Source organism: Brienomyrus brachyistius, chromosome 23, assembly GCF_023856365.1.
Source record: "Brienomyrus brachyistius isolate T26 chromosome 23, BBRACH_0.4, whole genome shotgun sequence".
Classification (NCBI taxonomy): domain Eukaryota; kingdom Metazoa; phylum Chordata; class Actinopteri; order Osteoglossiformes; family Mormyridae; genus Brienomyrus; species Brienomyrus brachyistius.
In genome coordinates, this window is record NC_064555.1 from 15,010,935 (window position 1) to 15,037,869 (window position 26,935).

The 26,935-nt window shown below is 50.8% G+C and overlaps 1 protein-coding gene and 1 long non-coding RNA gene across 5 annotated transcripts in view; one reads left to right on the forward strand and one right to left on the reverse strand.

Moving 5' to 3' along the window:
• dlgap3 (discs, large (Drosophila) homolog-associated protein 3) overlaps positions 1-26,935 on the reverse strand; it is a 101,476-nt gene that overhangs the window by 5,917 nt on the left and 68,624 nt on the right. For all 4 annotated transcript variants that reach the window (XM_048993399.1, XM_048993401.1, XM_048993403.1 and 1 more), the window contains 9 exons: positions 8,791-9,911; positions 6,475-6,701; positions 5,984-6,086; positions 5,472-5,688; positions 3,851-4,344; positions 3,675-3,769; positions 1,984-2,456; positions 1,203-1,294; positions 425-571 (listed from right to left, as the gene is read on the reverse strand). In XM_048993399.1, coding sequence (XP_048849356.1) covers positions 425-571; positions 1,203-1,294; positions 1,984-2,456; positions 3,675-3,769; positions 3,851-4,344; positions 5,472-5,688; positions 5,984-6,086; positions 6,475-6,701; positions 8,791-9,840 — 2,898 coding nt within the window. In that variant the 5' untranslated portion in view covers positions 9,841-9,911. The remainder of the gene's footprint in view (positions 1-424; positions 572-1,202; positions 1,295-1,983; positions 2,457-3,674; positions 3,770-3,850; positions 4,345-5,471; positions 5,689-5,983; positions 6,087-6,474; positions 6,702-8,790; positions 9,912-26,935) is intronic.
• LOC125719009 (uncharacterized) lies at positions 55-857 on the forward strand. The gene is made up of 3 exons (XR_007385001.1): positions 55-184; positions 401-545; positions 700-857. It is a non-coding gene; the product is annotated as an uncharacterized LOC125719009 (long non-coding RNA).

A 26,935-nucleotide genomic window follows, 5' to 3' on the forward strand; every position in this document is an offset into this window, starting at 1 on the left:
GATTGGGTGTATGTGCGGAATAAGGCGGAGACATGCAAATTGGGGCAAGGAAAGGAAGGAGAGGAGGAAGTGGAGAAAAAGCAGGGTTACTGAACGAGGAAGAAAGGGTAGATCGATAAGGCAATCATTAGGACAGCGGTTGGAGAGGGGAGGATAGAGCAGAGAGTCTGAAGAGACAGTACGTGTGAGTACAGCTGGTTATACTAGGTTTTTTCACATGTGTTAGGCAACATCTGTGCCATTTTGGCTCTATCATCAGGATACTTAACACTGCAGTGATCAGTGTTTCATCCTGACACGTGGCCATTTTGGCTCCAGGCATTAGCTCTGTTACTTTGCTTGCTGTTGGTTTTGTCACAGGGAGACCCTGAATTACATTAAACAATCACTTTGGCTTCAGGAGATGTCTGGGCAGTCTCCTCACCTTCCTGTCAGATGGCAGCCTCCAGCCCGAGTCCTTCAGTCGCTGCAGGTCCTGGAACTTGACCCGCACGTCCTCGATGGCCAGTTGCAGCAGGTCCCAGAAGGCGGCCAGGTCCTGAGAGGTGGGTTGGGGGTACGCTGCAGGGTCCTGAATAGGGGGTGGAACTTACTCACACTTTCTCTGCAAAGAATTACGTAACTTTGCCAGCCCAAAGAGGTGAATCCAGTTCCTTTGACTCCAGTTCCTTTGAATGCATCCCTTCCCCGCTCTCACAGATGTCACATGAATCACCGAGGAATCAACCGTTCCAGAGTGAAAGTTCAAGTAGATGTACCAAAATAAAACCAAAATGGAAAGGAGAGATGGTGAGGGATCTGCGCTGAAGACCCTGGGTCACACTGCTATGCTGGGATATAGTAGACTAAGATTTGCTTCTCCCAGTTTGTCATAAAAAAATAAATTAAAAAAGTGATGAATCATTTCTAGCTGAGGAACAACAAAAGAGAACATTTGTTACGCTTCTGTTCCCAGGGAAATATCATACTTGCAGCTCCTACTTGTGCCATAAGTTTAGTTAGAATAATAATAGTAAACATATTAGTCACGAGTCGAAAGTGAAGATAGAGAACGTTGGAGATGCCAAAGCAAAGGAGAGAACAAGCCTTGTGTCCTGAGTAGCTATTCTTCTCCGAATGATGCTGGAGAACCTTCTGTAACCCTGGGAGCACCCCCAACACCCCCCCCCCCCCCCCCCCGCCGTAACTGGGCGGAGACTCACCATACTCTGCTGGCACAGCCGGAAGAACTGCTGGACCTTCTGAGACATCAGCATCTGGGCGCTGGTCACGGCACCGTGGATAAGCTCCAGCACTGGGGGGGGGGGGGGGGGGGGACAGGTGGAGACAGGCGGCTGAAACCTGGGTGAAGCATCATCCCTAAACCATGTGGCCCGTGCGCCTCATGCTCTGCCTTACTGCATTTCTGTGGCCTGAGCTTCGGTTCTCAGTCACGCGGCACAACATCCCTGCCGCGAGTACCGAGATGCCCCGAATGGCATGACATCATCGGAGTGCTCGCTAGAAGCAGAAATCCAAGGCAGCCTGCCATTAAAAATGCTGGACGGCGCGATCAGCACCTCCGTAGGGCTGGGGTTTTAACTCTCTGCTGCCCCCCATCACCCCCAGATAGCATGGGCAATGCTGAACCTGGGCCCTTGGGGCCCCATGCTGTAGGGGCCCCCATTTTTTTTTTCTTTTTCTAATAGAAACAATAAACAACAATAATAATAATAATAATAATAACAAGAAGCAGGATAAAATAATAGAAATACAATAAAAGTAATAAAAGAAACAGTCAAATAAAATGAAAAAGATAAAAGCTAAAAACTATAACAACAAAATAAAGAAATGTAATGAAACCTTACAAACCGAATTAAGAAAGAAGTACATTTACAAAGGCTACGTGTTTAAAGTCCATGAGTTTTCTTCTGGTTCTTACTGAAGAACGCAGTGCAGTAGGTGGAGCCCTAGTCAGTATCCCAGGGGCCTGCAGTGACTCACCCTCCTTGGGAAGGTCATTCTCCTCTGCTTCCCTCTCCATGTTCTGGCACCAGCCCTCCATGCGCTCCACCTCTGTCTGTAGCAGGCGGAGGAAGAGCTCGCCGTCCCGGGGGCAGGGCGAGGCGCGGCCCGAGTCGGGGAGACTGCGGGGCCCCTCGAGCCAGCCGGCGCGGCTGGGAGGCCGGGGGGAGGGTGCGCGGCTGATGACCTCGCTGGCGTAGCCCCCCTGCTGCTTCTGCTGCTGCTGTTGGTGGAGGTACTCGTCCCGGTACGCCCACTGGCCCTGCGTGTGCACCGTGCGGTACTCCCCGTAGGGGCCTGCCGACTCCGGCTCTGATGAATGCCTCTGGAAGGAGCAACCGAACTGCAGGCCCTTGTCCTGCGTGGCCGCACCCAGCCCAAGCAGACCCTCTGTCTCCAGGTCTGCCTGCACGCTCGCTGTCACGCTGTTGGAGCGCTTGAAGCGCGCTCGCCTGTAGGGGGCGACGCGACGGTAACTGCTCACGCCTCACAGTCATTTTAAGCTCATCATGTGGCTTTCACACAACCCCAAAAACAGGCTCTCAGTCCTGTCTAGCTGTCACAAGGTGCAACTCCTCTGTAGTAACTGTGAGCGTGAGGACGGCATATCGGTGACATTAACTGATCTGGAAATGACCTGCCTTTCTAATTTATATGTAATCTGATTTTTTTTCACTGCATTTTGTATAATTTGACAAGTGACACCAGGAGTAATATTTAACTTGTCTGAGGTGTGCCGTGACTAATAAAACTCCACAACAGATTTGAGATCAGTTCAAAAGCCTGGTTCAAAACCTCACACCTTATGTGATGCACTTCTTGTTTATATTTGGCCCTCCACAACTGGCCTGAGATCAGTTCTCCTGCACTGTTCTAACTGTCAGCATAATGGACCAAAGCAAACGAGCTATGAACCTCATGTCCCCCCCAACCTGTGAGGTGTGACATACTGTGGCAGATTTACTGCTTCATGTCCCCCCACCTGGGCCACTTATTTCAATAATGGGGAACATGATGAAGACATAAAGAAGATGATCGGAGAACTTATGCTACGACTGATATTCAGTTCAATTTAATTATTATATAACATCTTTCATAACTAAGTCATCCCAAGGTGTTTTACATGGGTGTGTTGTTATACATTACTACATCTCTGACATCTACCTTTGCCATGCATCAAGCTGACCAGCGTGGTTATGCCTGGAGTGGTTAGTGTTTGAGCTGCGGGATTAGAGGGTGTGTGTGACTCAGCAAGCTAAGCCTCTCTGCCTGTGATCGGAAGGTCACTGGTTCATGCTCGGCCTCGACAGAATAGCCACATCTGTGGACCCTTGAGCTACACCCTTAACCCCCAGCTCCATGGGTGCTGCTGCAGGAGGCTGCCTCTTACCTACATGTCTCTCATGGGGAGTAAGATGGGGTGGGAAGAAGAGAATTTCCCGACAGGGATCAGTAAAGAACCATGAATGTTGTTGTTTGGGTTGGAGCAAATCTTATTGTTGTTGGGTTAGGGTTAGATGTAGAGAGGTTAGACTTGTGGTTAAGCTGTCAGAGTTAGGGTTGTGTTAGGATTGAAGAGGCTTAAGGTTGGAGTGTTTAGAGTGGTTAAGGTTTAGTGCGCGATTGATTGGGCGTGGGACAGTGTGGGCGGAGCTCCCAGCTGGCCGTACCTCTTATCTTCCTCTACCTGAACCCCGATAGAGTGCACTTCCCTCAGGACTTTGCTCTCAGTGTCTGAGTCTGATATGGTCTCGGAGCTGTCCACCTGTAAGAGGGACGCGATGTCACAGAGTCACCTCCAATGAGGATCTGCCGCGTCCGCGTGACAGTGTCCTTCTCGACTCACCTGCACGGCGATGGACGGCCTCCACTTGCCTCTCCGCCCCTCCGCCTTGTGCTCCGCCTCGGCTGGGCCTTGGCCACTCCCACTCTGTGGTAGCGAGGAGGACTTCCCCAGGATGACGGCACTCCGCTCTCGGCTCCCCCTGCTGGTCACCTCCAGGAGGCTGTCAGCAGAGCTGCTGTGCTTGGCTCTGGCCGCCATGGCTGACGCAGACCCTGTACCGCCCAGCGGCACCCGACCCCCATCCAGGCTCTCCGTGGAGTTGCTGTGTGGCTTGGCGCGGCCGGCGGCATAGTACCCGCCCCGGGAAGACGGCCTGCCCCCGGCCGCCTCCAGACCATCCAGGGAGTGGCTGTGCTTGGTGCGGGGCGACGGCTGGCCGGTGCTCAGGAAGTAGGCATCTTGGGTCGACTCTGTGCTGCTCTGTGCTGTCACAGCGATGAGGGGCTTGGCCACACGGGGGGGCAGCGGGGGTGCCATCTTCCGGTACGGAAACACTGAAGAGGCAGACGCGACAGAACATTGTGGTTAACGTTGCAGTCGTGTCCTGGGCAGGAGGACAGTGCGGGGGGGGGGGGGGGGGGGGGAGGGGGGGGGACACCATTACAGGAAAATAGAAAAACAAGATGGAGGAAGAGAAGCAAATGGGGAAGTTAGGGAGGGAGTTAGACTCCCTAAACCGGGACAGACTGTCAGCCCATGCAGAGGGAGGGAGAGATTAAAAATAAATGGCTAGGATGTTGCCAAGAAGACTAAAGCCTCCGCCCCCATCCCCCGTCCACAGCGGCCAATTTCAGGGCCAGTGTCTGAGCAAAAACACAGCTTCAGAGCAAAGCTGAAGCGGGGGGGGGGGGGGGGGGGTAGGTTGGTGTAGCTGTTAGGCTCTATTCTGCTACTGTATACTCTCTCCTTTTTTAAATGGGGGAGGGAGGGTCCTTCAACCCCCTCTCCATATTTCCATCCCATCATGACACCATGCAGTCTCTCTGGAATTGCACAGGGCATTCCGAAGCTCTCTTCTTAGATCGCACAGAGTACAGAGTGTGTCGCTTTTGCTGTGTCGTCGAATTGTTAATCTGCCGAGACCGTATAGCTTTGATGGGATTTTCATTTGCCAGATGCATATAAGGAGCAATTACGGTCATGACGGTCACCATAACAGAGAGGTTAAAGGGATGGCAGGCTGGAGAGGGATGGCGTACGCCAGCCCCAGAGGGGACGACATCGGCGCAAAGAGACGGAACAGGGAGGGAGGGACAATATGAGGTGAAAGGAACAAGGGTTCGTCTGAGGAAAAGAGGGAGCAGAAAAGAAGGGGGATCGTGAGAAATGAGGGGAGGACATGAACCTTTATTTGTGTGTGTGAATGTGTCAGTTTTCACTTATCCCATCATACTCTCCTTTTTAACGACATACACACATATATACAGGTGACAGTGAAGCTTGGGGTCCGAGCACAGGGTCAACTGAAGATCCAGTGCTGCTGGAGAATTTTGGGGGATTTAGGGTCTTGCTCAAGGGCTCAAAGCATATGAGACTCTTGAGTATGGGACTTAAACCACCAACCTTCCGGTCACTAGCACTGAGGCCTGAATTGCTGAGCGACACACGACACGGGACTCACCGCCAGCTGCCTTGGGCCCCACCTTGGGGCTGGAAATGGAGAAGACAGACAGGCAGTCATCGTCCTGGGAGCAGCCGGCTTGGATGGCACGCACGTAGCTGTGGCTGCGGGTTCGAAAGCAGCCGGGCAGGTCGAGCGCCTCCACTGCCTGCGACTCGGCCTCGCCGAACACCGACTCGCAGACCGAGTCAAACTGGTGGTTGAGCACATCCCCGAGCTGGGGGGGCAGACAGGGGGCTGCTCATAAACGTGACCCTCACACGCACTCGCACACATATGTGAACACACTTGCAAACATAAACACCCAGAAACACATGTAAAAACACACTCATAATCATCATCATCATCATCATCATCATCATCATCATCATCATAAAGGAAAGGTCTGCGGCCATATGCAATGTGTAGGTAACTAGGTGTGAATAAACGAAAGCAGCTGCAGGACAGAAACAGAGACTGAGCAAGAGGGCGGGCCCAGTGGGCGGAGCTTAGCAGGATCGTCGGCCAATCACCTGCGCGCTGGTCAGGGAGCGCGTGTAACTGCGAGAGCGGCCGTGTCCCTTAGGCGCCATGCGGCTGGGGGTGTAGCTGTCTGTACACTCCTTACATGAGAACCTGTCGTGTCCGGGACAGAGAAACAGGCTCAGATACATCTACACTACATGAATAACATTCAGTTCATGCTATTACAAAGGCAGGGACTTTTACTGTCATTCAGATCTATTTACATTAATTTATTTAGCAGGTATACAACTGAGAAGGCAGGATCAGACTATCCTGGAGCAATTGGGGGATAAAGGCCTTGCTCAGGTAACTAACAGTGACATCAGACTGCGAGGATTTGAACCAACGTCCTTCCAGTCACCGGCACAGGATCCTAAACCTCTAAGCCAGATACTCGTATGTTTTGCCCATATTTACTATAAGCATTTCAGACTAAGAGCAGCCTACACTCATGAGAATGAGATGATAATAAAGAGGAAGATGGTGAGGAAGGCCTCACTTGGCATTGGCACGGTGGTCCATGCTGATGGAGCGGTGGAACGCCTCCCTCTGGGCGATGAGAGCACTGCGTGGCGAAGCCCGGGGGCTCGGGTCCGAGTCGCCGCTGTCGTCGTCACCCATAGCCTTGATGTAGCTGCCGCTGCGCATCCGGCGGCAAGGAATCTCTCCGCTGCCGTCCATGCCCTCCCCGCCAGGGTAGCCCCCGCCCCAATCATCTGACGGCACCTGTCGGACATGCGGGGGAGCTCAGGAATGGAGGAGGCACAGAGGACCTGGTGGAGGAGCATTTCTCCAGTGTCTCTGAGCTCCCCTATTAGTTTGAGGCAGTGTGTCCAATGGGTCCAGATAGAGACTCACCAATGTGGACTGTGGATGAGCCACACGGGCCGACAGGGGGCGCTGTGGGCGCGACAGGGCTAAGCCGGAGTCAGCACCAGACCATCCTGTGCTGCTTGCTCCACCCCAACCCCCATCCCGACGGATGACTGACATGACTGTGCTCTGTCACCATGGTGACAAGGTTATTCTTGGTTATTCACGGATGTGGCTTTGCTCGTGGAACGCCGATCTCGGCGCGGGAGCATCCCGGTCGCTCTGACGCGGACCAGAGCGCCTTCCGTGGGAATCTGGGCCGTCTTCTAAGAAGACACATCAGACGTGTGACTTCAGAGGCAGACGATGTGGGGCGTGGGGAGTTTCACCCGGAGAGCTGGCTGCTCGCGAAAACCCCACCGATACTCCTGGGAGGTGGAGCTCTGACTCATCATCCCTGCGGATTTCTGGGGTTTGGGTGCGAGATGAAAGCTCTCCTTGGAGCTCACTGGGGGGGGCGTGGCCTAGCTTTTGTGGCGGGAAGCAGACCCCCCCCCCACAACCCCCTCTGTCCTAATGGATCAGGAAATGAGGGACCACACAAAGATGCATCAGCGGGATGGGTAGTGTTACACTAACACCTAAATGACAACGCCTGTGTGTGTCAATCCACAGGGGGGTGCTGTTGGGCTGACACGCATGGTTAGTTCCAGGCTCTCAAAAACACACATGCAAGCCTTTTATAGCCAACCACTTCCCCTTTTCCAGTGCATTTATCCAGCAGAGGATTTTATCCAAAGCCAGGTACATTTTTGACTGAGCAGGGTCAGTCTGATCCTGGAGGACCTGGGGGTTAAGGGCCTTGCTCAGGGGCTAAAAGGTGAAGTCATTCTTCTGACTGTGGGATCTGAACCAGCCATATTCCGAAAACTGGTACAGGGTCCTAACCCAATAAACCATGCATCGCCGCCAGCTTCATGACACACACCATGGGTGTAGAGGGTTGAGGATAGAGAAGCTACTCTCCTGACATCCCTGGGAACCACTGACACCCCACTGGTTAATTCCAAAAGGCCACGCCCACTCATGTGTACCAGTGCCAGTACAGCATGGGGGGCAGTGGGTGAAGGAGGGCATTAAGGCTCTTACCCCTCACCATGAAGAATAGGAGCCTGTGTTTAGCTAGCTGTCATGGCAGACAAAGTGCCCCCTTGCCTCAGCTGCTGGCCCCGAAGGAAGGCCGCCGTTCGTGCGGTGCTCTATTAGCGTGCGGCTAGCAGAGTGCAGCACCCCAATTAGGCGGCAGCACATTCATCAAGCTGCTGGCCACCTGCCGCCTGACAGCCGCCTTCCCGCCAGGCTCAGGCAGGGCTTAGCGGAAGCTAGCAGCCAGCGCCACGCGGCTGCGTTGAGCACCAGAGATTGGTAATTAAGCCCATCCGCATGCTGCTCTACTACACCTGCAACGGCCTGCCACCGGATCGGCCTGGGGGCTACGCTGGAGACTATTTACGGATTTAAGGTGGGGGGCATAAGAGGGGCCATAATTCATAAATCAAGGGGCAGCCTTATCATTAGTCAATGATATCTTTGGAATCTGTGAGTGACAGGGGAGGCGGACAATCAGCTTTCAGCTTGGACCAATGCCCCTGTGGCCCCACCCCCATATACCGAATCCTGCTCTAGGTCTAGGATCAGGGTCTATAAATCGCTGAGGATAAGAGCCTGGGGGCACATCGTGATGACCAATGGCTGGGGCTGATCGCGCGCGAGCCTTTACGTGCTGTTATTCATGGCCTTCAAAGCAGTGGCCGCTGATATTTATGCTCTCATTTATACAGCGGGCATATCATCGTGTTTAAAGTATCACAGCAGCATGCCGGAGAGGATTTCCCAGGGAGGATTAAGAGCAGAGCTCATCTATTCGGCGTTTCCCGCGAGATTGCCGCCGGGGGCTCCTTTCCCGAGTCGGTACACAGTCACGGCTTCGCGCCGGCCTCACCTGAAGGTAGTGGTAACTCCGCTCCTTCACCTTGGGCTCCACCAGGGCCTTTTCGTAGGCGCCCCCCCTCTGGCTGGGGTACACCTCACGGGCCTGGCTTACTGTCATGGCCGTCCACGTGCTCCTCTTGAGAGAGTGGCCGGTATCGCCCGGCAGGCCCATGGTGCTACACGCCACACACTCCCCCTGCGGGCTCTTGGCCTTCACGGCCTTGAGTACTGGCTCTGGGATCGCTCCGTCCAAGGCCTCGGGCCCCGTGAGGGCCATCCCGCGGCCCCTGCGGCCTCCCATCCCTGCCACCAGGAAGCTGCTGTCGCTGTCCAGGTTGTCGTCGGAGCTCCACCAGCCGGCAGTCTTGCCACGGTGCCGCCGCTCACGCCGCTCGCCATGCCGCGAGTCCCCGCTTTTGCTGCGCTCGCGGCTCTTGCTCCGGCGAGCCGACCGCGACTGATGCGTGGTGGCCCTAGGGGGAGCACTCTCCTCACCGCCGCTCCGGTGGCCCCCACCACGCTCTCGGTGCTCGCCACGTGCCTCGCCATACTCCCTCTTACCCGGTGCTTCTAGCGAGTGAGACTTGGCAAAGAGTCGCTGTACCGAGTGCACCAGGTGCCGGATGCGTCCCGGGCTCTCGCTGCGCTGGCCCCCGCTGGCCGCCCGCTGGTACTGCAGCGTGTGGAAGCCATCGGAAGGGAAGGGCACTTGCCGCTCAAACTGATCCAGCAGGCCTGGCGGGATGTGATGCCGCTTTCCCGGGTGACCGTGGCCCCCGGGGCCCGAAGACAGGCATTCCTCACAGGAGTCGTAGGGATGCTGGCTCAGGTGGGAGCGTGGAAAAGTCCCCCCACCCGAGGACGGCAGGGGCAGCGGCTCCGGGGGCCCTCCAGGTGGGTAGTAGGCATGGTTTCCATGGCCCTGGACGTGCTCCCGTGTGCCGCGGACCTCCTGAGGGTGGGGCATATAGGCCCCCGGCACGTCGAGGCCCTCGGGCATGCAGTGGCATGGCCCCGCGGAATGCTGGGAGAGGCTGCGGCTCACATGGTATCCCTTCATGGCCGGGGCATGGTGAGCCGCACGGGCCGACAGGGGGCGCTGTGGGCGCGACAGGGCTCAGCCGGAGTCACCTGAGAAAGGAGGGGAGCAGATCGCTGTGGGTCTGGTGAAGATGACCATCTCTATCAGCAGTAAAGCTACCAGAGACCAAAACACTGTCTTGAAGGTGTAAACCACATCTTAAAAGTTCATACCAGGTGAACCCAAGGACTTGATAACAAATAGGTTCATACATTTTGCACAGAGCAAAGTTCTTGACCGGTTTTACACGTCGTGCCTCACTGTAGCTAGAAATAGATCACGTGTATCCATCCATCCATCCATCATTCAATCCATCCAATCATTCATCCTTCCATCATATCACATCCGGTACAGGGTCATGGTTCGTATCCTAGGAATCAACAGGGCAGAGAGCATCAAGGATGGAGTGCCAGTTCATCGCAGGGCATTTAGAGACACCAACTCACCTGGATGCATGTTTTGCTTGCATATGACACACCTTGCACTTGTACGTTGCACTTTATTTAAACATATTTTAACACATTTTTCATGCAAGAATGTTCCTCTAGATACAGAATTTACTGCCATTGACAGCCCTGCAGGGAACACAGCAAAACAAAAGCCTAAAAATATTTAATTTCTCTGAAAATAATTACATCTTCATTAATTCCACTAAATAAAATCTTCCAGGAGGAGAAATAGCAGGGGTGCCTGATTAAGGCGGACTGTGGCGAGAAAGGCGGGCATCCCATGTGAAAGATTAAAGACAGCAGAGAGATGGAGAGAAGGAGGCAGCTGTTTGACTCGATTTGTCCTGCAGCATGACCTCATCTCCGGGGGGGCAAAGATCGGACCTGTGCCTGTCCGGCGGGGAAGAGGCACTCGGCAATCATGAAACTGAGTCACATTTTGACAGCAAATCAACGTGGTGAGAAGATAGCGAAAAATAAAAAAAACAAAAGTGGGAAGTATAGTACCGAGTCTCCACTGCCTAGGAAAGACACTCAAATCAAAGCTTCTAGCAGCATCTGCAGAGATGAAAGCTGAACCTGATGTAATGAGCGCTACCGAGATCTCAGCATCCTTAAACCTGCCACTGTCTCGCTCTTTTGAGAATGGCAAGACAGCAGAGGTGAAGAAATCCAAGGTACCCCCCCCCCCCAAAGGTACTCACCCAAAGATCGCCATTCCCCACCCCATCCCCCGTTCAAAAACCACTCCCCACTTAGAGGTGTAGCGTCAGGACAAGCAATAAAGGAAGCCTGGGCCCCCGAGCTGGAGGGGGGCCCTTCGGGGGCCCCGATTACATAGTGCTTTGCCATGACAGATCTGCTTTATTTGTGTATGTTCTGCTATTCAGAAAAAGTGAAAATAAAGAACCTGTGTTTATCAAATTCTCTAGGTTGGCATGTTGATTTAAACTTAATAATAGTAAAACATTTTACCCTGTTCGAGGGGGCATGGAGTATTGCCTCTGTCCTCAGTTGTGCCCCCTCCCTGTGATAATCTCGGGCTTGTTGCCAACACCCCATCCCAGCACCATCACCTGCCGCCCGAGACTCTCCCCCGAGTCCCTATACTGATGGCCTCTCAGCCAATCAGGGCACAGGAAGTGCCTGATTAGCCCAGCCTCTTCAACCCAATCAGCGTGCCCATCTGGACAGCGGGTGACCCGTAACAAACCACCTGACCTGTTTCTCTGCTGTGCTGCCCCCCAACGACCTGCACCCCTCATCTGCAGCTGAGCCCTGCCACATCACAAACTCTGCCCACCTGAGCCTCGCTGGCTTGGCAGTAAATGACCCATGCCGTAACCGCAGGTGGGATAACTGCTCTCTTTTCCAGGCCTTTGACTGATAAGCGGCAGCCCTGCTCTCCTTGGAAGTAGGGGGGGGGGGGCGGCCATGTTTGTCAAACCCGAGAATCTAATCAGAGCCACCAAAGGGGGTGTCGCCCACCCCCTCACCTGGGAATTAGAGTTCTTGAGCTGGAGCTGAAGCCGTTCTCCCCGGGCGGATAAGGGGGGTTTTCCGGAGAATGCTGAACGCTAATGCTCCGGGATCGCGGGGTTGAACGGGGGCGAAACGAGAGCCGAGGATGCATTGTGTGAACACAATGGGCAGGGAAACGCAGAACAGCATGGCACGTGGGCCAGCAAGCACACTGCACCCTGCAGCGGAAACATAAGAATCTTATCTCCATTCCACATGACCTCGTGCAATTTTTCCACAAATAATGGCACTATTCACAAATAAGTACAAAAACAACGTAAACAGGAAGTGTGCAGCGACACAATTAAGTCCTTGAAATGCTTCCCTTGGTATTGTGCCTGTTTTTTTTGTGTGTTTCTCCGCAGCGTCAGAGAATACGAGGCTTTAGCCGATCTGGCTAATCCGGCAGCGCCGTGCAGCTAAGCCCCAAAACTCCGCATTATTCAGCTTTTGGAAACCTGGAAATTTCCGCCCGCTCTGCTTAGGTGGGGCTGGAGTCGGTACCTGCAGCAAGGACTGTGGGGGAAGTGAGGATGAGGATGGATGACGGGCAGGCGAGAGGAAGCCATGCCGTGCGTATCGAAGTAAGTGCTGTGCAGAGATTTTTGAGTGCCAGGTGCTCGACCGGGGGGGTGGGGGGGGGGGGGGATTTTGCATGCGCGAAACTCTGACCCTCAAAAGTGAGGCACTTTCAATGGCAAAAAAAGAGCAAGCGTGATGAGTTTGAAAGCCAGCCTCCTTCTGGCGAATGACTGAGATACATCTGCATGCATTACAGGACGGGGACATTTGGGGACCGAGCTGCCTGATGGCTCATCTCCACTCACAATCAATTTACTAAGCTGGGGCTTTTATGCTTTTTTTTCAGCCAATCAAGCGGGGGGGGGGGGTTACCAAAAGTGAGATCACTCAGCCAACTTGGGGATTTGAATCAGCAACCATTTAACCACAGGAACGATGGTGGAAGTACAATAACAAGTCCACCCATAGTGACCACGCCCACACCATGTGATCACATTCACCCAATTGGAGAGCTGCAAGGCAGATGGAACGGAAAGGCGGCATCAGAGATATCTGAGATTGGATTGCACCTCTCCGACACCCCCTTAAGAGTAGCATGGGAAATAAATAATGGAAAGATAAAAAAGTGCAAAGAGCGAGGGATATGCGTGCCCCCCACCGGAACTGGAAGCCTGTTGCCCCCCTCCCCACCCTAACCCTAGCTAGCGGCCGGCAGACAGATGTCCCACTGCGGGGAACATCTTACCCGCTGGGCAGTGCTCCAAGCGCACTGGCAGGCCGCTCATGGATAAGCCCAGTGCTGGGGTTAACAAACGGGAATGGTGCTCTGTCATCAGCCCAGGATCGGAGGGAGAGACACGAATAAACTTTACAGAAGAAAATATCCACTGTGTGACTCATTATTCATGAATGCTGAGTTCTGACCAACCCAGGTTTGAACACGAGGGTTCCTTCCTCTTTAGACTCGTGTGATTGGCTGACGGTGTTCCAGCGAGGTGGGGACACGATGCTCACACCTGCAAGAGGCACTCTACCTGGACCAGCTAAGCTTCTATGAAGGCAACTCGCTGGACGGCCAAATAGAAACATGGGTCCTCGCTCCCTAACCCCTGCTTCATTTTCGATGGCCAAGTTAGTCTTAGTACTCTTATTCGAAAATGAAAGAAAATGTAGGAGAAGAGAGACTAGACAGAGGGGAGAACAAGAGTAAGGAGTTCTTCTGCACTCAATCCCACCGGTTACATTAACTTTAATACGTCAAAGCAATTAATACTGCTACAGCATACATCATTAACCAACGTCGCCAACAAAGCCAACGCTGCCCACAGCTTGACACAATTTTCCAAACAATGGAGTTAAGCGCCCTGCTTGCCATAGTGATGCACGCAGTAATCACGTTAATAACACGGTGCATTAATAACCATCATTTAAGGCCCTCTTGGGGTTCCGAAAGTTACTTCCGCCAAGTGCGTTGCCGTGTGCTGATTGGACGGCTGGTCAGAGGTGACGCTCCTTGGGGAGGTTAGTGACCCAAACGGGCTCCCGTACCTTGCCTGCCTCCTGCTCGTCCCGCTACGGAATCCCCCAAAGGACAAAAAGTCCCTGACACTGACGCTCCACAGACAGGTGGACGCATTCTGCTTTTGGGCCCAGGTGCTTTTTTCTGTCCTGCATTCAGAGATTTTACAGGAACTTGTCACCTCAAGACTTTTTTTTTTTTTTTTAATCGACGGGAGAAGCTTTTCGGCAGTGAGAGGTCATCCAGAAAACTGTCTCTTTATTATTTTTTATATTTCTCAAGAGAGGACAGAGAGGAAAGAATATATAGAGAGAAACGGAGATAAAGAAGGAGGGAGAGAGAACCACTCCCCTGAGGAGGCGGGAAATGTTTATGTTATTATCACCACCATCTGGCCACAGAGTCTGATTTACATCACATTCACACATCCGACGGCCCTAAATGCAGCCCTGGGCCGTACCGCCGTGCCAAAGACATGACATCTTCAGTGTCTCAGCAGCACCCGCCAGCGCGGGAACATTACACATCGCTAATCATTGCTAATTATCATTTTAGATATCATACCAGGTTAGTCTCATCCCTGTTATCCGGTTTCCTGTTGTGAGTGACGCTCTTTCGGGATGGGGGGGGGGGGGGGTCACTGATTACTCACAGTTTGATCCCTTGAAAAACTCTGAAGTCTCTTGAAAGGCCTCGTGGTTTGACCTGCTGATCGGATAGTACAGACTGCGCAGCTGATTGGCCCCCTGTCCTGTCACTCATCCATTCAATACGTTTCATTGGCTAACGATAAAGTTAACCCTCCTGTACGAATTATTGCCCTTGCTATGCTTCCGTCCTTAAAAAAAAAATCCTCTGTGTATTCCCGTTAAACAACTGGAAGCTGCAAAATTCGTAGTTGGAAATTCAAAATATTACAATTTCTGCAGCCAGAAAAATCAGAGACAGACACCAAATAAAATGCTACAACTAAAAAAAAACCCAGACATTTCTGCATGACATGATACATCTCTTTACAGATGTCGTCCAGTACAGTAGCTTTCTGTGTCTGGCGGCTGCTTGCCTTGGCTCTCCTTTTGATCTGTTTTTCTGGCTACCTGGAGGTGAGAATAAGAGAAAGTGTTGAGGCACCTGGGGTGGGGTGGGGGGCAGGGGGCATCGCACCCGACATGGAGTGGCGAGCCCGGGCAGCCCTTGTGTGTCTGGCATCGACCTGGAAGCGTGGGCTAATGGCTTTGGGCTTGGCAAGGGGCTCACTTGTTTTCTTTCTCTTGTGCACTTGTGGAAAGGAAACAATCTCACGAAGGGACACACACACACACACACAAACACAGACACAAACACACACGCATTTGCATCCATATCTTTGCGGGTACTCCATCCATTCAATTAAACTCTAATCCCAAGAATAACAGCCTTAACCCCTACCCAGCCCTAACCTTAACCATAAGGAACCAAACAAAATATCTTTTGACATTTTTAGTTTTTGATTTTAGTTACAGATTTTTATAAAACTGAGTTTCCCTTTGTGGGGACCGAAACATGGTGCCTAGAACGTCAAAATAGCAAGTTTTTATCACAATGTAATATATACATAACCCACACACAGACACACACACAGAGACGCATAGACACACTGTCACACTCAAACTCAGACACACATGCTCACACACACACATACACACACACACACACACACACACAGACACAGATGCACACGCTTGGCGGCACACCACAGCGGGAGGCCATCAAAAACGCAAGCCGTTTCTCCCTGGTGTTGCTAGGTTACCACATGAGCGGCACTCCGTCGTGTGAATGATCCGGGTCTCTGTTTATATGCCTATATGGACTAAATGCATGAGGATAAAGTACGTTAGCTACAGCCTGCAACCCCATACTCAGGCAAGCCCACTGACCAGAGCACATTACGCTTAATGAGAACAGTGACAGCAAAGCACACAGTACCCACTGTAATTTAACACTTCAGACTGAAGTATTGCAGCTTTCCACTGATGCCATTTACATCGGATCGGACACCTGAGCCACTGAAGCAGAGAGAGAGATCCCTCACTTCGGCCATGTTTACACAACGGGGTCTCCAGCACGTAGCCTAATCCTCAGCTTCATCTGAAATTTGAAGAGCAGCTCCATGTACACACATTAAACTTTAAAATTCTGAGTACACAGGGGTATGTGCAAAAGCCCACGATGTTTATCTTCTCCTGATTTCATTAAACGATCACGGATGACAGCGGTAGGCAAACAACATGCACGACAATTAACAATGTTGACAGAAAGTTGCATAATTGCACTTCAGAGATCGACCCATTCTGGCAGGTGAGCTCCCAAAATGCTACTCCAGAACTACTGCCGGTCCGAACCACTGATCAAAACGGCACACGCCAGTTAGACACTGCCAGAGGCACGGGTTTTGAGTTTCCACGTGCGGACATACATTTGTCTGATATGCCGATCATATCAGATTAATTCTGTGTGACAAGCCATACCTCTGCTGCCCCATAAGGAGCTCGTCCTGTACGACAGGGGCAGGCAGACTCTCCCAGTTCAGAGACAAACTAACTCTCGCGGCGAAGATGCCATCGACGGCCAAACAGGAGCTACCAGTCGGCCCTGAGCCTTTTGTGATTTTTGATTCTGTTCATTAATGGCACTTTTCTCAAAGATGAAAAACAGTCACCGGTTTGCTGTTGGAAGTAGAGGAAGAAATCATGAAAAGCAAAAAGAGAGGACTAACAGTCCCTGTCGCTCACAGCGACGCAAGCTCAGTCTTGGTGAGAACGGCACCTCACAGACAGGAAGCTGAGGTAATTGACTTCCTGTGGATTGCGACTTGTTCCGGCGTGTTCCGGGACGTGCCGGCGAGCTGCAGTGGGGGTGTATGGCTGCATATCAGGGGTTTAATTACCCAATCAGGAGTTAATGTAATTTGACGAACCAGCCCCGTGGCGGTAATGAGTGGCCCAGGAGGGGAGAGGTAGGCAAAATGCCATTTTTTTCCACCACCACGCCAGGAAATAATGAGGCTGAACGAGGATATATTTATTTGCCTTTCTATGACAGTAGGAAAGCCAGTCCTGGGCGTCGACTCTGGCTTGGTGACCAGCAGCATTACATTTCATTTATTAGCACAAACTAATCTTTCAACGTAACGTCCAATAACCATAATAAACTTACTGTTAAAATACCAATTACCGCAATTAATACGAGAAACCAAGAAATGCTGCATCACTTAAAGCAATAAAATGCACAAATCAATGCTTAAAGTATTAGGAAAACTAAAGGTGGTTTAATTAGCATCAGCTGAATGCTTTGGATTTTTAATTGGCAATTTATTCTGAATTATAGACTCTTCGCGCTTATGACTGCAAGCACACTTTCCAGCCCAAACCGCTGACAGAAATGTCCACTGAAATGGAGTTAAATGATTGTACTTAAGACCGTTATTTCAATGTAGCAATTTTTTTATCGACGGCTGCTGTTATGAACTTTATAAACAGCGCCACATGAATCTTTTTATGTAACAATCTTCGACCGCACAGCAAGGATGTTTATTTAATCCAGCTTTTCTGGATGGTTCAGTCGAAGGAGCAGAAACACTGAAGTAGAGGAGGGCTTTGACCCTGTGTGTGTTAGAATGGTATCTCAGATCCAAACATACATGCTGTGTATGTGTGTGTGTATGGCTCCCATAGGCCCATGTACCAGGTTGCCTCTGGCTGACACACTCAGAAAGAAAAATGGCCTGCAGGGCGGCGCCTTATAAGCACTCTGTCACCCACGTTAACTTTCCCTGTGACTGACAGTCCCTCTCTGCCACTTTCCTCCTGTCTCCTGGGGGCAGGTCGGCATGGCAACGCTACCAACACCTGAACACCCCCTCACCCCATTCAGGAAAATGGTTGCTTCATGACTTGGCTGTGCGGTGGTGCTGATGACGACATCCTGATAGGTATTGGTGGGTTAATTCAGGTACGGAGAGGAAAAGTCCAGACCAGGACTTTGTCTCAGCGAGTCAGTTGAGTATGACAGTCACAGACACAGAGTACTCAAACAAAAGCAACATCTTGGCCTGAACATTTACTCCCTGGGCCTGAACTACCATCCAATGCTGATGGGTTTGCTGTCAAGCCAGAAGCAAAGCCTTGAAGCACCTGTTTGATTTTTATTCCTGGGTTCATCTTGGCGTCCGTTGTCCCCTCATAGGCCGAACTCTCATGACGACAACAGGAACAACAACAAGGATAATAACAATAATAATAATAATAGGTAATCTTTTACTATATAAAGATGGTAAAAGCAACAGGATATTTGCTGAAACATTACATTTTATTGATCTATCAGACACGTTTTAGTCCAAGGTGACATACAAAGCAGGGTCAGACAGTACCTGGGGGTTTATGGATCTCTGTTAAACTCTCGATGGTGAAATCACCCTGCCAATTCCGGGATTTGAACCAAGAACCTTCTGATCACAGATACAGCATGCTCATTGACTGCCAACAAACTTTTATTAAAATTTAGTATTTCATAAAAGCTTGAGAATATCTACAATATATCATATGCTCATATGCCATTACTGAGCAATATGAGATGACAGTCGGTACCACTGATTGGATCCATTTGCTGAGGGCTGGTTTAGGCTGCTGATATCACCTCACCTCCAGTCTCCTCCCTCTCATTCTGTCATGATTAACTCATCACAGAGGCCTCGAGGAGGCTAGGGGTCGGGGAACGGATTTAACAAAGATGTCCCACCCAAGGCATGAGAATAAAGTGGGTCCTATGTTTAATGCGGCCAGGTGGTATCACCATTAAGGTGGAGGGGGCTCAGTAGGAGCCAGGATCCCCGTTAAGGCGGAGGGGGTCCAGTAGGAGCCAGGATCCCCCTTAAGGTGGAGGGGGCCCAGTAGGAGCCAGGATCACCATTAAGGTGGAGGGGGTCCAGTAGGAGCCAGGATCCCCGTTAAGGTGGAGGGGGTCCAGTAGGAGCCAGGATCCCCATAAAGGCGGAGGGGGCCCAGTAGGAGCCAGGATCACCGTTAAGGCGGAGGGGGCCCAGTAGGAGCCAGGATCCCCGTTAAAGCGGAGGGGGTCCAGTAGGAGCCAGGATCCCCATTAAGGCGGAGGGGGTCCAGTAGGAGCCAGGATCCCCCTTAAGGCGGAGGGGGTCCAGTAGGAGCCAGGATCACCATTAAGGCGGAGGGGGTCCAGTAGGAGCCAGGATCCCCGTTAAGGCGGAGGGGGCCCAGTAGGAGCCAGGATCACCATTAAGGAGGAGGGGGCCCAGTAGGAGCCAGGATCACCATTAAGGCGGAGGGGGTCCAGTAGGAGCCAGGATCCCCATTAAGGCGGAGGGGGTCTAGTAGGAGCCAGGATCACCATTAAGGTGGAGGGGGTCCAGTAGGAGCCAGGATCACCATTAAGGAGGAGGGGGTCCAGTAGGAGCCAGGATCACCATTAAGGCGGAGGGGGCCCAGTAGGAGCCAGGATCACCATTAAGGTGGAGGGGGTCCAGTAGGAGCCAGATCCCCGTTAAGGCGGAGGGGGCCCAGTAGGAGCCTCGTCTCCATCTACAAAAGTAGCGTGCACTGAAGTGATTGGCTCGAAACCCTAGCAACAAAACGAAGATGTTTCCCACAGTTCTGAAAAAGACCACTGGGGGGCCAAATGCAGCAAACATACCTCACGTTTTCCTTCAAAAAATATGAATGAAGCCACCTGAGGCCTCATGGTAAAAGAGCCAGATGGGTAAATGACAGAAAGACCCACACATGCAGAACCCAGTGCTTCATGGGAGATGCTTCATGGTTCATCTTCAGTTTTAAACGCTGCCACATTTACTTTGGCGGTTTAGCTAGTAATCCGGGAAGCAAGTGCTCATACTTCACAAGAGCTATGATGAGTGCAATTTAGGGGGCAAGGAGGATTACAGGCCCGGGACTTGAGTGAAAGATATGGCTTGGGTGCCACTTTTACCTCGATGGTACCTCGAGTCTCCTCCAGACTCCTCGCTAATGGCAAGATTAAGTTTTTAAGAAAATTGCTTCCGAAGAGTATGGAACTGGTAAAAAATGATGAGCAGTGGGGGGGATGGGGGATATATGGGTGGGGCCATAAGGGCACTGGCCCCAGCTGAAAGCTGATTAGCCTCAGGACTGTCCACTCCCCTGTATTTCATTTAAACCAAATGAACCAATTCAAAACATATCAGTGATTAATAATTAGGTCGGCCATTCTGTATTATGATATGGTCTTTGCTTTTTGCCCCCGCTTCCATAAAAAAATGTCACTGATGAGCAGCTAGCCTCATCTGCCCTGCCCTTGATACTTGAAATCTTTCTAAACATGCTTTGTTGTTGCCCTGTTAGAGGTTGCTACCCCATCCTGGGTTGTTCCCTGCTTTGTGCCTGTAACCAGAATAGGGAAAGCGGTTCAGGAAAGGGATGGATGGATGCTTTGGTGTGCCTCATTTGTTCAGTAAATGTCAGTAACTTTCGTGTGCGGTGATTCCGGAGACCGAGGAGACGGTCGGAGCAAAATCGGAGCAGAGCCGTTAATCTGTGTATCATGGTGAGGAACCATGTTGGCTTCAACTAAACAACATCAATGAAAGTTCCATCTGATTAATTTCCCTATGAAACCTGTAATGTGCTCCTGGGAGGCTTAGGACTCCATGCCTGTGATCAGAAGGTTGCCAGTTCAAATCCCAGGGGTATCTGAGTGAGCTGTTTCTTGGACCTTTGAGTAGGACCCTTAAACCTCATTGCTCCTGAGGCTTTCTCATGCACATGATGCTTTGGTTAAATGTGTCTAAGCAATGTAAATTTGCATGCCTGCATTATATCATAGATGTGAACTGAAAACCAAGAACCTCGCAGTGCATTAGAACCTCACCTCTAGCCTCAAGAGTTGTTCTTTTGAAAACCTGGGAAAATAGAGAAACGCAGTGACCAGGCTGCATTGTCTGCTGTGAAATCCTCCGCAGCCCCTGACCGTTTAGCCAGCGGGTCTGAGCTGACTCCGAGTCGTGCCCCCCGCCCCCCCAGTTTCATCCGCGGCTCAGCTGTCTGTGTTGACTCTGAGTTGTGCCCCCCGCCCCCCCAGCCATGGTGACCTACTTCTGCCTCACCCTCTCGGAGCTCATCTCCAGATACCCTAACAACAGTGCGACTCCTGCTTCCCACTCTTATTCCCTTTTCTCTGTTCCTGTCTGTGCCCCCCCCCCCCCCCCCCCCCCCCCGCCTGAGTGCTGGATCACACCCTCAGCAGCAATACCATTTCACTTTGAGATAATGATGACTGGATCTCGGCAACAACAACACCAAAACACGGAGAAGGCCGATATTCCAGAGGAATGCGTCGGGGGGCTCGCCGGCCCTGTTGGGGAAGATTCTACTTCTCATGCTCCTTTGTTCGAAGGAGGCAGTGGAAAGTTCTGAACAGAGGCCATCTGACTATTAATCAAGACTGACTGCGGATAAAAATTGATTATTCATGAATAGCGGGGCGATTGATTGTGAAGCCATCGTTAGACCAGCTGTACAATGGCAGACCTGGAGCTCTCTTAGAGACTCCATTTGTTCACACCCGGTGTAATTAGGTAATGGGAACGTTTCTCGCCGCACCTCTGAAGACATTTAATGAATGCGCTGATGAAAGGCGCAGTCCCGCGAGCTCTCTCTAAGGCGCAGTCCCGTGAACGCTCTCTAAGGCGCAGTCCCTTGAACGCTCTCTAAGGCGCAGTCCCGCGAGCTCTCTCTAAGGCGCAGTCCCGCGAGCTCTCTCTAAGGCGCAGTCCCGCGAGCTCTCTCTAAGGCGCAGTCCCGCGAGCTCTCTCTAAGGCGCAGTCCCGCGAGCGCTCTCTAAGGCGCAGTCCCGCGAGCTCTCTCTAAGGCGCAGTCCCGCGAGCTCTCTCTAAGGCGCAGTCCCTTGAACGCTCTCTAAGGCGCAGTCCCGCGAGCTCTCTCTAAGGCGCAGTCCCGTGAACGCTCTCTAAGGCGCAGTCCCGCGAGCTCTCTCTAAGGCGCAGTCCCGAGAGCTCTCTCTAAGGCGCAGTCCCGCGAGCGCTCTCTAAGGCGCAGTCCCGCGAGCTCTCTCTAAGGCGCAGTCCCGCGAGCTCTCTCTAAGGCGCAGTCCCTTGAACGCTCTCTAAGGCGCAGTTCCATGAGCGCTATCTAAGGCCCACTCCCGCGAGCTTGCTCTAAGGTACAGTCCCGCGAACTCTCTCTAAGGTCCGCTCCCGCAAGCGATCTCCAAGGCGCAGTCCCGCGAATCTCCTTCCCTCTTTTCAGGGTGATAATCGATCGTGATTAAGCAATGAAAGAGCTTGCTGGATGGTTCTCCAGAGTCAGGACTCCACCACAAGCTGCACATAAGCACATGGGGCTCAGTCTTTGGGGGGGGGGTTGGTGTCACAACATAACACCAGCCAGTCACACACGGTCACATGACACTGGCCAGTTGCACATGGCCATATGACGCAGGCAAGTCACAAGTCACATGATGCCGGCCAGTCGCACACAGTCACATGATGCCGGCCAGTCACACAGTCACATGATGCCAGCCAGTTGCACATGGTTGCATGATGCTGGCTAATTGATAGCCTTGAAAACGGAACATCAACATCAAGAAGCTCAGTACTGTTCAGCTTCAACTCCTCCTCCACACAATCCGGCCTCTGGACATCCAGGCGCCATGACTGACATCCAATTCAAATGCCAATTATGCACTTACAATAAGTGAAAACTCAAAGTATTATACATGTTTGTGTAAAATGCAAAGGATTTTCCAGTATGTACTATGAAAGTCCTGATGAACTATTCCTGCATCTGGGACACTTCCCCAGTTCAAAACGTATACATGTCACAGTGGTTTCACATTGCGTCCCTCATCAAAGTTCTTAACCCTAAATTGCAGTATTGAGAAGTAGCTAACTACAAGTAGCAATGCAGCTAACGTAACTATTTTTCTCAGTAATTTATCACCCTGCTGAAAAAATGACCAGCATACCAGCACCAAAACACAACATATGCTGGTATCGCTAGTCATTTTTCAAATTTTAAGTCTCCTGAACTGCCAAATTGTTCGAGGGATTGACTGACTCTCCCAAAATGTATGCTACATTGGATAATAGCATCTGTAATTAAAAAATAATAATCCCTCTGCATCACCTTTTATTATTATTATTATTATTATTATTATTATTATAGTTTGAGGGTATATCTGCATGAGCCCCATCTTGATGCAGTGACACGGAGGACTGAAACTGAACTGCATGCAAAGGTAAAGCGTGAGATGGGGAGTATGGGGCGGGGGGGGGGGGGGGGGGGGTACCCTCTGAGCTTGCCTATAATTATCCCGGTGGTGCAACCCAGCCGCACCGCCACTGAGCTGTCAGAATGGGGAGACTGCTGTACAGTGTCGAGTCGGCAGGTGACTCGGGGCAAGGATGGGGGGACAGACAGCGTCTGAGCATGCTGGCTAGTCACTCCTAACCCATTTCCTGGACTCTTGCTGGCGTTGACCTCATTGGAGTTTACTGAATAATACATCAAGCTGAAACATCAATTGTCTGGAAACTTAAGAAAAACAGGTATAATGAAAAGACGCCCATTTCTTTAGCAGCATATCGGTTTCTGTCGCTCACTTCCCGGCACAGTCACAGGAAGCTTGAATTACAACGTATTTGTTTAGCAGAAACTTACATCCAAAGAGCTTATAATTGGTCAGACGGTTCCAGGAGCAGCTGGGGGTTAAAAGACTTGCTGAGGAGCCCAATTGCAAAAAATCAAATCCCTGAATCTGGGATGTGAACCAGTGACCTTCTGATGACAACACTAGCAGCCTAACCCACTGCGCCACACACCATGCCAAATTAGCTGCCTTCATATCTCAATGAAAACAGGCCAGGTCACCAGGCCTGTGATTGGGCGATTCGTTCAGGCCCTCTCAGCACCACAGCGGGACTCCAGCGTGTCCAACGACACCGGCAGACGATTCGTTGGCTGCCCGGGAATCGCTGGCGGAGGACGAACATGAAAGCGATGCGGGAAAATTGGAGAAGTCACTAATGTGCATGAAAAGGCTGCGTGAAAGTGACACTCCCCAAGCAAAAAGATAGCGGGGTGGACGCATCTTCCCAAAAGGGTGTGTTTCCAGTACCTACACTGATGGGAAGCGTTGTGTGGCTCAGTGGGTTAGGTCTCTGTGCCTATAATCAAAAGGCGGTTAGCTCCAATCCCATCTTTGGCAGAAGAATCACATCCTCACTGAGCTCTTAACCCCACCTTAAAATGCAGCTGGAGAGCAACTCGACAGGGGCAACTCTGACCCCAAGCTTTACTCTTAACCATATATACAGTACTGTATCAAAGTGTGAGGCAGTCAAAGGAAATGCTTAAAGCTATTTATCTGGGTAGTGAACAAAAACACACATTGTACCATTAAAACATTTGTAAACTAAGAGTAGCAGGAACATCTTCTTCTGATACCTCTCCTTTGGGGCACCTCAGGCGTTCCATGTATTTGTTACGTTTTACCACCAGCTCACTGTAATGATTAATTAGTTTAGGTAAAAAAAAAGTCAATGGGGTATTGATTTGCTATATGAAATGTGCTTGTGGTTGAGTCAAAAAATTCATAAATGCATTGGACGGTTGCTGCAAAGTCTGGGCTGACGTTAGGAGAGGTTTTGAAATTGTGAAGCTGACAGGCTTTGACAGGCATACAGGCATCATAGTTTTATAGCAACATGAAGATCATTTGGACATCGTGTTCTTTGATTGGCTAAGACTTCTGCACAGTATCGTATGTGTGTGTCTCAAAGAAGGGCATGATGGGATATGTGAAAAGAAGCATTCCAAAGCAACTGGAAAATAAAGCACAATTTCTTTCAAACCTGATTACACCCGAAGCATCTTTGCTTTTAATATAATCATTTCAATTCCCATTTGAAAACTCAAACCTATCACTACATGATGTTCCAGCTAACAGACCAAGCTGTCCTCAGATGCCTCTGTCTAAACTTGATTTATTAGTGAGATTAATCCACTAGCTGTTAACCGGATCAATACTAGTAAACTGTATCGAATTCGGTCTAAAGGAAATGTTCCGTGAATGGTTACTAATATTTTGCTTTCAAGGACAAGGAAAATTAACCGCTGGAATTAATGGCTCAGAAATTCACATGACATTAAATCTTGGAGACATAGGCCAAACAGAAAAATATATTTAACGTAACTACATGTCTTCAGTAAAACTGTCAATATATACAAAAGCAGCTTTTAAATCAAAGCAACAGTGAATACATACAGGGGTTGGGCAATGAAATGGAAACCGCTGCTCATTAGGGTACCAGTGGCCTGGTGGCACATTCCACGAGTAAGAGCTGAATTAGCAGAGCAATAGCACAGTTATACATAAAATACTGCAATCCACACAACATGACGAGGACAAACTGTTGGTGCGTGTCTCACTGGCGCATCTGTGAGCAGGACAGCAAGTCTTTGTGGTGCATCGAGAGCCACGGTATCCTGGGTAATGTCGTCATACCACCACAAACAACGGACCACATCCAACTGGAGTAACTGTGGATGCAAGAGGAAGCTGTCTGACAGGGATGTCGGGGTACTAACCTGGACTGTATACAAAAAATACAAAACCACAGTTACTCAACACACTGCAGAATTAAATCCGCACCTCACTTCTCGTGTTTCCAATAAAGTTCTCTCTGGGATTAACTACAGTCTCACAGTCCCACTGTGACATTGTACTGGATAAGCAGTAAAGAAAATTGACAGATATATATAAATGTGCCTCATTTAATTTATTTCATTCCATAGCAAATGACACTAATTAATCCCTACAGCATTATGATGATTTAAAGTGAAAACGCTAATGTCACAGGTTCTGCATTATCTTAAAATAGTCCGGCATGGTTTCCCAGTAGTCGAGTGTGTGTGTGTGTGTGTGTGTGTGTGTGTCAGGGGGTGGCTGGTGGCTGGTGGCAGGGGGCTTGTTCTGATTGCCTGCGGTATATGAGGTGACCCAAACCCACTGTGACAGCCGCCCAGAACACGTTTATCTCCAGGAGGCTCCTTTGCCATGGCTTGTCATCGGCATGGATCACGCCAAAAGCAATTCTCCGAGCAGGAAAAAAACGCGTCAAGGGGGGCCCGCGTGAGTCAGAGATCCCCCCGCCTACCCCCCGTTTGGAATTACGAGCCGTCAGATCTGCCTTTCACACAGAGGCCATCTCTAATCAGAAGGAACAGCTCGTCAGAGCTCACTCAAAATAATCTAATTAATCGCAATCACAATAATAATGATATTACCCTCTGCTGATTGCGGCGGTGTAAACACTTTCCGGGAAAAGGGCCCCCACGTGCACGGCGACCCCTCGCACATCTCTGCAGCCCGAAAGCATTTTCAACGTGGGTTACAGTTTGAGGATAGATGAAGCACACCATCGATCTTCAGGCTGCTACATGCGGAGATTTTATTGTAATGACTCATAGGTTTAGTTTAAGTTTTTTAAAAACTGATGATCAATCAAAGGAAGTTGACTTTTTTTGTGATTCACATGGCTCTTAGTCCGGCGCTTTTCTGCCCGGCGTCTGACTGCTTCGTGACGCTCGTTATAGCCGCCGGCAAACCATAGCTCTTAATTGATCTGCTGCAGAGCAATTCTTAGGGTTCCCCAGCTCTGGACGTGCAGTTATTTATCTATCTATAATTTATGTTTTTCCCCAATTTAAAATGACTTTAAACCCGAATTCCTTCAGCAAGGACTCATTAAGCTGTGAGCGAGACAGAAGATGGACTCTCGATGCCTTCTCCTCACAGGCACAGAGGTGACCGCCTCTCTACAGCTCGTTTCGCGACTTTTAAAGAGCATCGCTAGAATGTGGCTCCCTCTGCGTAAACGAAGCAGTCTGTTTAATCACCGGGGCTCTAGTTTTAATTGCGACCATCGGCTATTGGGAGAATTCATCAACAAGTCAACCTACAAAGAGAGGGCTCTGTTTTGCTGGGAGGAAGCCTC